General features: G+C 39.9%; 1 protein-coding gene across 1 annotated transcript; it reads left to right on the top strand.

The window, feature by feature from the left end:
- Positions 1-3,225: 3,225 nt before the first annotated feature.
- LOC140038459 (uncharacterized) lies at positions 3,226-3,702 on the top strand. Its single transcript, XM_072083819.1, has one exon. The coding sequence runs from the start codon at positions 3,226-3,228 to the stop codon at positions 3,700-3,702; it is 477 nt and encodes a 158-aa protein (XP_071939920.1).
- Positions 3,703-12,834: the final 9,132 nt, after the last annotated feature.

The following is a 12,834-nucleotide window of genomic DNA, read 5'->3' as shown; positions in this document are numbered from 1 at the left end:
AAAGAACATGAGGGAGCTACGGAAGTTTGGTGGTTTCAGTCCAAGCTCAAGCTTTCTCTTTGCCATCGCTAACTCTACCGACATAGCATTGTAAGGTTCTTTTAACCCTGTCCTGTAGACAATCTCTGTTAATAACTCTTGCCTATGAGAGTTAAGGATTTACTTTACTTGATGTTTATCTTGGCTTTGAGTCGATGCGTATGGAAAAATCTGGTTGCAGTAGTTATCTCCTTACCGTTAGTTGTAAAGATGCGGCCTTTTATTGTTGTGCTACATGATAAGCTTTGTTAGGGTGCCAAATCTGTTTGCCTTTGTTTTATTTTGTCCCCAAGCTGTGTTTTAGTGGCAAAGTTGTTAACTTTGAAAAGGAAATGACATTTCCATGGCTAGTTCATTCGAGAAGGCCTCTGAGTTTGGAAATGAAAATGCAGCAGCCTTGCACTTTCGGTTGGCTGAAGTTTTTGCATTGTTGAAGTGTGTGATTTGTTTGCCATGTGATTGGAATACCGTGTGAACGTATGCCATGAGGTAGAATCATGTTTTGAAGTAGAGTTCAGTTGCATGTTTGGGGGCTGAAATGTTTGGACAAGGATCAATTGCTTGCTGGAAAATGAATTTCAGATTGCCGAAAGCTTCATAGCTTGCTGAAATTTTGTTGCAGCATGTTACGTTGCTTGGCATGAATATTTCCTTGATTTCGCATCATTTCTCTCTGCGTTTTACTGGTTTGAATATCAAAGCTGTGTAGTTGAATCGGAAATTTAAGTTTGAAATCAAAGTGCAGCAATTTTCATTTTTCGGTTGTTGAAGCTTAGAAGTCAGTTGCACAAGTTTCTTGTCCTCGTTCATTGTAAGTCTTCCAAGAGTCCTGTTGTTAATGGGTGGCTAGCTATGTTTGTTTGGAAATGGTTTAAAGTCTTGCATGTTTCTTTGTTTGCCGAGAGTCTGCATGTTAGCAGAAAATTGCAGCTGGCTTTGGTGCTAAAAGTCTTCATGAATTATCGAAGCTTGCTGTTGCAGAAACTCTCTTCGAATCTTGCATAAAGGTCTCATTAGAATTTGCATGATTTTCTGCTATGCTTTCGGTTGTTGTTTGTGAAAGCTTTGGCTTTGCTGCTTAGTTTGAAGTTCGGCTAAACCTCCACTTGCGAGATGGAAAATGCAGTAGATGTTCATTTGGGTAGCAGGGACTGTGTCCGTAGCTTTTGCATGAAGATTGCATGGAAAAATCCTCAAAAATTGCCTTTTAATCCCCCAAGTCTCTCCTTGTTCCACTAGGACCCACTCAATTAAATAATTTCATCAATTTGGTCCTTGGTAATTTTAACTTGTGCAACTTCATTGCTTGTTTGCTTCAATTAACTACCATGCCTTGTTTCAATTGCGCTTAAGTCATGACTTTAGGGACTTTACGATCAAGTGAGCTTTGTTTTGCACATTTCTTTTAATTTTTCTTAAATAAAGTGGTACCTTGACCTTTTTATTGTTTTGAAGCCATTTTTACTTCATTTGGTTACAAACGGGGGGAGGTACAACTTCTTTTATCCCTTTTTGTCTCTCCTATGTGATCCTACGTGTTATGTGAATATGCATGTCTACTTTGCTTTCCTTGCCTTTCTTTAATTCCTTTCATTTATTTCATTTACTTTTGCTCTTTCTTTAAGTTATTCATTATGGGGTATGCGTACACCTCTTGGCTTGTAATTGATAGGGCTTGGAGAGCATTTTGTCCATTTCCCCTTCCCCTTTTGTTTTAGTTAGCAAATGTAATGGGTTTATTGCTTGTTTTTGTTGCTACGTGTTTAATCGCTTTATTAGGCCCTTGCATCTAGTCGAGCATGCTAAGTGTTATGTGCTACGTGTTTATAGATGATTTGCATGTCTACTTGCTTTCTATAGTCATGAATGAATGTGATGGATGAATGGACGTCACCACACTAGTCCAATGCTAGTTGTGGCCCCCTTTCTCGTCACCACACTAGTCCAACGCTAGTTGTGGTTCATTGTCCCGTTTTCGACTAGTCCAACGCTAGTAGGAAATTCTTAGAAAGGGCTAGTCCAACGCTAGACCCAATAGGCCGTCCCCCTTTCGTTAGTGCATATTTGCATGTTAACTACATTTCATGCATTTTTCTTAGTTTTTTATCATTTGGCATGCTCCTCGAACCCCTTTTCCCCTCATTTTAAGATTTTTACACCTCATGCTAGTTATAGGGTACATTTGCTTGAAGAGTCCCCTTTCGACAAGGGAAACGAGCGAGTGTGGCTCCACAAATAGCCTTAGCACGCTAGTTCCCCCTTCTAATCAAAGGGAAGATTAAAGTCACAAAGTTAGGACTCCCCGTTCCTGTCTTGATGCATTCCTATAGGATTCATGCATTTTATTCATTCACTACCACATACGCCTACTTTATATTCTATCTCTTTTTTTACATTTCACTTCACACTACTTTAATTTTGCACGTTTTTTCATTCAACTACTTACACTTTATATAATACCATTCGCACACATGCACTTTATGTGTAATACATTTTCACATTATCATTTTTAACTCACCTTACCTTGAAAATCCATTAGCACACTTCCACTTACGCCCTATTGTTTTTATCACTTTTCTCACTTCACACAAACTCACATTTTCACATGGCATGCATTCATTCCACTCATTTTTTTGGTCATTTAGGATTAGGTGTGACCTCTCCAAAGGATCATTATTGGGCATTACAATTAATGTGATTGGCACCACTCAAGCTTTGAAGAGAAATTTCCCCCCGATGTCCCCCTAGGTCTAGGTTTGTGCATTCATATAGTTCGTCCAACATGCGATACATACCTTGGGTAGAAGAAATTAGGAAAAGAGGGGCTAAATCACGCAACTAGCTCTTGCTAGGGTAAGGGAGTGCCTTAGGCTTTGCCTTTGCCTTCTCCCTTATGAAATGTGACCCCCGATCCCTGTTTTTGGTTACGTAGACCTAAAAGTTCTTAAAAGGGTTTGTCTACTTTTTCGTTTAAAAATACTAAACTCATTTTTGGGTGACTTGGTACACCCTAACTCTATACCAAGTGGCGACTCCATTTTTCATTAAAAACCCTTTTTGAACATTGTTTGGCCAAATCGTCGCATTCTCAAGTCCCATGGCCTTTTTACTTTTCATTTTACACACGTTCACATTCCACTACTCACACACCACACAACATCAAAAAGTAGGGCGCGACAGGATAACATGCTGAAACAGAACTTAAAGCAAGCTCAGGAAAGGATGAAGAAATATGCTGATGAAAAGAGGAGTGAAATGGACTTCAGTGAAGGAGATTGGGTATACCTACGGCTACAACCATATAGACAGAGCTCTGTAGCCCTGAGGGGAAACACCAAATTATCAGCAAAGTACTTTGGCCCATACAAGATAGAGGAAAGGATTGAGAGTGTAGCTTATAGGCTGAGTCTGCCAAAGTCTTCAAAAGTCCACCCTGTCTTTCATGTGTCATTGGTCAAGAGAAAGGTGGGGAACGAGGTCACTCCTACCCTCCAATTGCCAGAAACAAATGAGAAGGGTCATTGGAGGGTGGAGCCAGTAGCAGTACGAAACAGAAGGATGGCAAAAAAGAAGAATGCTGCAGCAACTAAGTGGCTAATCCACTGGTGGGGTACGAACCCTGCAGAAGCCACATGGAAAGATGCTAAGGAGATTAAAAAATAGTTACCTACATTTCAATCTTGAGGACAAGATTTGCTGTTAAGGGGGAGGAATTGTAATGAAGTAAGAAGCTAAGAAGTGCAGAAGGAGAGAAGGCGTGAAGTAAAACTAAAGGGAGGCGTGGCCAGGCAGGAGGTTGTAAAGAGAAGACGTGGTCTGAAGAAGTCAATCATCAAGCAGTGCACAAGAAAGACAAAGGCATGAAAGCAAGAAAGGAGAAGGAGCGAGCAAGGAAGCACGTCTTTTCTGGGTTCATGCTATTCTTGCAGATAGTTGGGACCAGTCGATCCCGAAGATTCCCTCTCACGTGACAACCGCTTCATTAGCAAGTAGGAGGAGTTGGTTAGAATTGCTTTCTATAAATGATGTGATCATGTAATTCTTTAGGTTTCATTCAGTTAAAATCTTTGTTATTGTAATCAGAAAGGAGAATATCCCTTCTGTTAACTTTTTTCCCAAGTTCTTCCTGCTTTCTTCTTTCCTTTTCTTCCTTTTCCTGCCAATTCCTTTTCTGTAAACAATTTGAAGCTTATCAATAAAAATGGAGGTGTTTATTGAATTCGATTCAGTTTGAGTATAGATTATTCTTTTCTGTCAATCCAATACATCTATTCCTACAACATTTCTGGTTCTGTACCACAACAGTGGTATCAGAGCTCGATTTCGAGCCATAGGGATGACAAAAAACCAAGATGAAACGTTGAGAAGAGACGTAGTGGAGTTAGGGAGTGTGGTCAGGACTTTTACCAACAAAAACAAGGGAATGGAACAAGCCATCAGGACAATGGAGTTCAGACAGGATGCTACTGAAAAACTACTGAAAGGATTGGATCAAAAGTATGAGAGGATGATGAACATGATGGCTCAATTGATGGCCAAGGTCAGTGACCATGAGAAGGTGGTAGAAGGAAGTAGCATCTCAAACGGAGAAGCAAGACCAAACGAATCCAGGATGGAATCACAAAAGGAAGCAGTCAGTAAGAGAGAGGCCAGAACCAGTGGCAGGCTGCCTAAAATGGATCTGCCAATTTTTTATGGTGATAATCGAAGGGAGTGGATCAGGAAGGCTAACAAATACTTCAAAATACATGAGATAGAGAGGGACATGAAGGCTGAGGTGGCTGAACTCTATTTTAGAGACAGAGCTGACATCTGGTTCCAAGGAGTCTTCCATGGGAGGGAGACCATTCCTTGGTCAGAATTATCTACTGCTCTGTGTATCAGGTTCGGAGAAGGGAGTCCAGAGGAGGCCATTGAAGAATTCAACAAGCTGGTGCAGTCTAGATCCGTGGCTGAATACCTTGAAAAATTTGACATGCTCAAAGCCCTGGTAATGCCATCTTTACCCCGCTTATCTGATTCAAATTACAAAGCATGCTTTATGAGTGGACTAAAGGAGAAGGTAGTTAATATGGTTAAGATGTCCAAACCTGAAACCTTGATTGCTACTATTGAAATGGCAAAACTGCAAGAAAAGAACCTCAAGGCTATCCAGAAAATGCAGAAACCTGTCAGTACTAGTTTCAGTAACCAAAGAGCTCCCAGTAAAATAACACCACACCTCAGATGGAACCAAAACCACCCCAAACACACCAACAAATTCCATGACCAGAATACAACCAATCAGAACCAGTTCAAAAGAATATCCCCCACAGAATTTAACCTGAGGAGAGAAAAGGGGCTATGTTATAAATGTACGGAACCTTATACCTTGGGCCACGTATGCAAACAATCACATGTGCATTTCTTGTTAGCTGAGGAGACTGAGATTATAGAGGAAGAAGTTTATTGTGATTGCATTAATGGGGAACTAGCAGATGAACACATAGAGACGTCTATCCATGCCTTGGCTGGAGGGACAAGTCACAAAACTATAAAATTGAAGGGACTGGTTAAGGTGAGACAGGTCACTGCACTAATAGACAGTGGCAGTACCCACAGTTTCCTGGATGAGCAACGGGCAAGAAAGTTAAAATGGGTACTCAGGGACCAAACTTGGTAGTCAATGTGGCCAATGGAGAAAATGTGGATTCCAAGGGACTGGATAAGCCTCTACCGTGGGAAATGTAGGGTCATCAATTCCAACATACCTTTAATACGCTAAGGTTGGGAGGCTGTGACATGATCCTTGGGGTGGATTGGTTGGCCAATCACAGTCCTATAGAGTTCAATTTCAGGGAACTCAATATGAAAATCCACCAGGGAAAACAAGAAGTAGTACTGAAGGGGAAGGATATCAGCACCATGTTAAGGGGGCTCAAGAGAGGTAAGTTGGCAAAGTGGCTGAGGAAGCAGGCCAATGGGGTGGTGGCCCAGCTGGTGGCAGTAGAAGAAGAAGAAAATCCAGGACAGTTACCTGCTAAAATCAGGCATGTACTAGATCAATACAAGGATGTCTTTGAGGAGCCTAAGGGAATGCCCCCAACCAGGGGCCATGAACATCAGATTGTCCTCAAGGAGGGTGCCAATCCTTTTCAAGTGAGGCCATACAGGTGCCCCTACGTACAGAAGACAGAGATTGAAAGATTCGTGAGAGAAATGCAGGAACTAGGCATCATACAGCCTAGCAGTAGCCCTTTGGCCTCACCAGTACTGCTAGTCAAGAAGAAAGATGGGTCATGGAGATTCTGTGTGGACTACAGGCAATTGAATGAGCTAATAGTAAAGAAAAAGTTCCCCATGCCTCTAATTGAAGAATTAATAGATGAATTGCATGGAGCCAGGTACTTCACTAAAATTGACTTGAGAGCAAGTTACTTTCAAATCAGAGTCAAAGTGGAGGACATTTCAAAGACAGCCTTCAGAAGTCACCAAGGGCTCTATGAGTTCAAGGTTATGCCATTTGGCTTAACCAATGCACCAGCAACCTTTCAGAGCTTGATGAACCAGGTCTTCCAAGAACAGATGAGGAAGCATGTGCTGGTGTTCTTCGATGACATCCTGGTCTACAGCCCAACACTGGAGGAGCATGTGAAACATGTAAAGGAGGTAATGAGTATTCTGAGGCAGCACCAGTTGTATGCCAAAATGAGCAAATGTTCTTTTGCTCAGCTGCAGGTGGAGTACTTGGGACACATAATATCAGCAGAAGGAGTTCAGGCTGACCCCAAGAAGATAGAATGCATGAAAAACTGGCCCAACCCAACTAATATCATGCAACTGAGGGGATTTCTGGGGTTGACAGATTACTACAGAAGATTTGTCAAAGGATATGGAGCCATAGCAAGGCCTTTGACTGACTTGCTGAAGAAGGACAATTTCCACTGGAGTGTGGACTTAGAACAGGTTTTCCAGAAGCTAAAGAGAGCCATGTGCAGCACCCCTGTTTTAGCAGTACCTGACTTCACCCAGCTATTCATTTTTGAGACAGATGCATGTTACACTGGCATAGGGGCTGTACTCATGCAGAACAAGAGACCTATTTCCTACCTCAGTTAGGCTCTGGGACTGAAGAACATGGGGCTATCAATCTATGAGAAAGAATTGCAAGCATTAGTGACTGCTGTAACCAAATGGAGGCATTACTTGGAAGGACATCATTTCATCATACATACTGACCATCAGAGTTTAAAGTACCTACTGGATCAGAGGATCACTATCCCACTCCAACAGAATTGGCTCACTAAGTTGCTAGGACTAAGCTATGAGATCCATTACAAAAAAGGGAAGGATAATCTGGCTGCAGATGCACATTCTAGACAGGGCAGAGAAGAAGTGGGAGAGTGCATAGCCATTTCCTGTGCAGTGCCTATTTGGATCAAAGAGGTAATGCAGAGTTATAAAGAGGATGAGTGGGCTCAGAAGACCATATCCCTGGTGCTTCTAACCCCCACACTAGCACCAGACTACTCCTACCAGGATGACATTCTCAGATACAAGAAGAGGCTAGTCATAGGACGGCAATGGTGACACCAGGAAGAAACTTATTATTGTACTACATGACTTCCAACTTGGAGGGCATTCAGGCATTCAAGCCAGCTATTTGAGGGCTAAGCAGCTATTCTACTGGCCAGGAATATACAAGGAGATTAAGAAGACAGTTCTGGAGTGTGATACCTGTAGAAAGTGCATGGATGAACATGTGGCCTACCCAGGATTGCTGCAACCACTCCCTATCCCTCAACACTCATAGAGTCATGTTACCATTGATTTCATTGAAGGGTTGCCACAGTCAGAGGGGACGAATACCATAATGGTCGTGGTGGATAGATTCACCAAGTATTCCAACTTCATCAGCCTGGCACACCCTTTTGATGCTCCATAGGGGGCCAGACGTTTCATTGACTGTAGACACCAAATTTGTAAATAATTGTTATCCTAATTTTATTTTTTGTTTTAGTTTTAGTAATAATTCTTATCTATTTTTATTTTTCTTTAATTTCATGATTTTTAGTTTTGGACTTTTAGTATTTTTAGATTATTATTATCCATTATTTTTATTTTAGTTTTATTTTGTATTCGTTTTCACCCTTTAGCTATTTATTTTATTTTATTTATTGTAAGACTTTTAAAATTTTGCAATAGGAAAAATTATTCATAAAAATATGTTTATTTCCTTTTACTGTTTATTAATCAAAAAAGAAAGAGAAAAATACAGAAAAAAATCTTAGTTTCTGTTTCATCTTTTTGTTGCTTTTTTGTACATTTTTATTTACGTTTAAATTATCATTTTTTTTATTGTTTAATTAAGTGATTGTAAAAAAAAAAAAAAAGGAGGAAAAGTCCACATTTGGTCTCGGCTGCAGCAGAAGAGAATTGCAGCCGCGGTTCTCACCCATTTTGGCCTTGGGTTGGCTCCGTCCGATGAAGATAGTACAAACCAGTTCGCTTCATCCAAACCATTGGGGATAGGGTTCAGTTTTTGGTTCCCATATAAAAGCAAAAAAGGACGGCAAGGAAAAGAAAAAAAAAGGTTTTGATGACGGCTGAGTGAGGGTAAGGAGAAAAGAGCAGGGTTGACGGCTGAGTGAAAAGGAAACCAGAGGGAGAGTAGAACTGACGACTAGGAAAAAAAAGAGGGCTGGGAAAAGGTTTTGAGAGAACAGCGTGAGAGAGATAGAGAGAGCACCGAGGGACTGAAAATCTGAAGAAGAGAGAGTGGCGGCTGTTTTTTTTTAGAACAAAAAAAAACGCAGCTTTGAGAGAGAGTGCAGAGGAGAGACCGAAGAGCCACAGGCGGAAGAGAGGAAATCCACAGAGGAGCAAGGAGTTTCAGGCAATAGCAGGAAAGAGGAGAGGCCACTGGAAAGGAATCAAGGTGAGCAGAAAAGGGAGGAAATATCTAAAAAAGGTAGTTTCTTTATGTTGTTTTTTTTACGCTAGGCTGTCAGATTTGCATCAGAAGGTTGAAATTGCTCTGTGATGTTTTTGTTATGTTTGCTACCATGTGTGAATCCGTGAGCGTAGCCAAGGATCGAGAGAGATAGTTTATTTCTGTTATTTCCTTACGTTTTCGTGCACTTCATAGGCCAGAGATGATCCCTTTTTATTGTTTGCCGGTTTTCTTTTTGTATAGAGTTGTTTTGATGATTTTGTTTCCTAGGATCAGATTATGTTGGTGTGAAGTTTTGTTTAAGAATCTGCTGCTGCAACAAGCTTGGAGTTCTCGGCTCATTGCAGCAGTCTGGACAGTTTTGTCTCTTTGATTGTTGGAATTTTTCCTGGTTTGCTTGTTATTTGGTTGGAGTATCATGTGCATGCTTGCCGTGGGATCCTTTCTTTGCATCTTTCTTGCATTATTTCATAGCTGGTTGCACTTTCGCATATGTTGGAAAAGCGTAGAGTAATTCTTGCCGCCACATGCTTGTAGCTTTCGGCTTTGTTGCCGCAATCTTGACACAAAAAATTTCGGTCTTTTGGTTTGTTGGAGTGGCTGGAATGGCTTGAGTTTCCTTTCTGGACTCTGCCTGGTGTTTTGATGATATCTCCTGTAGGTGCTTGCTGCTATTTAAAACAGCATTATGCGGCATGACTGCATGACTGCAACATGGCATTCGTTCAATGCCCGTTGCTGTATTTTGAAACCTTAGCAGAAATTTTATGCTCATTGACAGTAGCTCTAGGTGTAGTTCCATTCTGAATGTGCACGGCCTCTCCCTTTCCTCTCACTATGAGATTCAATATGTGGGTGTGAGTATGCTTGTTATGTTAGAATAATTTCCTCTGATCAGAGGATTGAAGAGAACCTGAAGTTTCGGAGCTTCACTGTTCGTTTCACAACTTTCTGTATTTTTCCTTTCGGGCTTAGCTATGTTTCTACTCTTTGGGTTTGTTTCATTACCTGGTTTGTTATTCAAATCTGATGCTTTAAAGGGAATCCGCATGTAACAAGGAAAGTCGCAACTAGTTTTGTTGCTGGAAGGTTTCATCAGTTGCCGAAGCCTTCAGTTGCAGCAATCTACTTCCATCTTGCATGAAAGTTTTCATAAGAATCTGTATATTTTTCTGCTACTTTTTTGCTTGATTGGATATGGAGTTTTGATTGATTTTGCCGCCTAATACAAAGTTTGGATAGATGAAATAAAAGCTGCTTAGAATTTGCTTATGAAATGAAAATGCAGCCGGCGTACATTTAGTTGCAGAAAGCTTCAAATGCAGAAATCTTCTTCGTATGCATGCATGCAAATGTATTCTAAAAGTTACATAACCATACCTCAAGTCTCTTTTTGTTCCCTTATGGCCAAGAAACTTTGGAATGTCAATCAATTTTGTTCCTTTTTGACATGATTGTTTTCCTTTGGTCTTTTTTATCATTTTATGTGTCTTTGGACAGATTGTCTAGGAATTTAAGGATCTAAGGATTTAATGATTCTTGATAATTTCTAGTTTTAACTTGAATTTTTATTAGTGAAATTTTGAATTTTTGTTGTTTAATCCTAGCAAATTGCTTTTCCTTTATTTTGTGAATTTTCTCATTTGATTTGGTATGTTTCACCTTAGATTCTTAATTTTATTTCTTTTTAGACCCTTAGTGTTTATAATAATAAATTGGCCTTTTAAACTTCTTTAATCTTTCAATTGGGTCTTTGTTTGTCTTAATTGGTTAATACGAGTAGTTTACTTTCCTTGGAATGCTTTGAGTGATTCAATTTAGTGTTTATTTCCATTTCTTCTGATTTATTTGTTAATTAAAGTGATACCTTGACATTTTTTATTATTTTGGAGGGTAAATAAGTAACTCGTTCTATTAGAACCCGACTCAAGGGAGGTACACTCTATCCCTCATTTTCATTTTATTTGACCCTATGTGCATTATGTGACTATATGTGTTTAAATTGCATGCCTTTTGAATGTTTTCTTTATTTGTTTATTTTTCGCTCTATTTGCTTAATTTCGTATATTTATTTAAGTTCCTTTTTTATCATTTAAAAGGCACTTGAATGCCAATTTGTAATAGTTAGGTATTTCTTGCAACTATTTATTTTATTTCCCCCTTTTTAGATTGTAGTAGGCTTCCCCTTAAAAAATGTAATAGTTAGGGCCTTAATTGCCTTATGTGTTTTGCATGCTTAGGTGCTTGTGTTTAATCGCTTTCTTAGGTTTTGGCATCTAGATATGCATGCTTATGTGTTAAGTGAATTACGTGCTCACATGTCTACTTGCTTTAATTATGTACATTACTTAGATATGTGTATGATGGATGCAAATGCACGTAACCGTGGCTAGTCCAATGCTAGTCATGGTTGTCCTCTCGAGCTCTTACAAGTCCAATGCTTGTGAGAGAGCGTAGATGTGGGCTAGTCCAACGCTAGACCCAATAGGGCCCCTCCTCGCTCGCATGCCTTCACTACATCTCCATTCATTCTTTCCCTTTAGTTTTTTTCTTTCATTTTTGTATGACCCTTCACTCCCTTTCCCTTACACATTTAGGATTACATTTTCATTTAGATTAGCTCATTTGCTTGTATAGGTTAGGGAGTCACCCCTTGGATATGGGATATGGACGAGTTTGGCTTTCTAGCCTTAGCACGCTCGTATTCCCTCTATTAAAGGGAAAATTGAGTCACGGATATTAGTCCCCCGTACCCGTCTTGCTTGCATTCCTCTAGGGTTCATGCATTTCATTTATCCACTATCACATGCACTTTTGCTTCATATTCTATCCTTTTTTCCACATTTTCACTTCACACAACTTTAATTTTGCACGTTTTCACTCTGCCACTTACACTTTATATACTATCACGTGCACACACGTACTTCATACTATCACTTTACTCACCTTACTTTGTACATCAGTTTGCACACTTCCACTTACACACTATTGTTTTTTATTACTTTTTCACTTCACACAAACTCATATTTTCACATTGCATACATTCATTCCACTCATTTTTACGTCATTAGCATTATTCGTGACCTCTCCAAAGAGTCATCATTGGGCATCACTATTAATGTGATTGGCACCATTCAAACTTTGAAGAGAAATTTTGCCCCCCGATGCCCCCTAGGTCTAGGGTTTGCATTCATATAGTACATCCGAATGTGATAAATCTTTTGGTTAAAAAAAATAATAAGAAAATTTTTAACTAAATCGCGCAACTAGCCTTGGCTAGGTTGAGAGGGTGCCTTGGACCTCGTCCTTGCCTTCCCTCTCATCAAATGTGACTCCCGAACACTTTTCTCTGATTTTTGTAGACTTAGGAGTCGTTTGAAAGGGTTTTTTCTATAATTTTACTCAAAAAAATTTATTTTTTAGGTGACTTGGTACACCTTAACTCAATACCAAGTGGCGACTCCAATTTTTATTCAAAACCCTTTTAAACTATTATTTTGGGTCGAATCGTCGCATTTTCAAGTCCCATTTAGACCCCTGTTTTTCTTCATTTCCTTTGTAAATTAAAATTCATTTTCCAACCATTTATTTTTCTTGTAAAAAATGGGGCGCGACATTGACTATGTCAGTAAATTACATGGGATTCCTCAAAGCATGCTTTCAGGCAGGGACAGGATATTTGTTAGCCAATTCTGGGGGGAGTTATTCAGTATGTTGGGGGTCAAATTAAACTACAGCACAACTTATCACCTCAGACTGATGGCCAGACTGAGAGAGTCAACCAAGTGCTGGAGATGTACCTCAGGTGTCTGACACATATGGAACCTAAGAAATGGAACTAGTGGTTATCTTTGGCAGAGTGG

The sequence above is a fragment of the Coffea arabica genome, chromosome 3e (assembly GCF_036785885.1).
Source record: "Coffea arabica cultivar ET-39 chromosome 3e, Coffea Arabica ET-39 HiFi, whole genome shotgun sequence".
NCBI lineage: Eukaryota > Viridiplantae > Streptophyta > Magnoliopsida > Gentianales > Rubiaceae > Coffea > Coffea arabica.
This window is presented reverse-complemented; position numbering and strand designations above follow the sequence as displayed.

Coding starts and splice junctions, on each gene's coding strand:
- LOC140038459 (XM_072083819.1), top strand. CDS start 3,226: ATGCTGAAACAGAACTTAAAGCAAGCTCAGGAAAGGATGAAGAAATAT.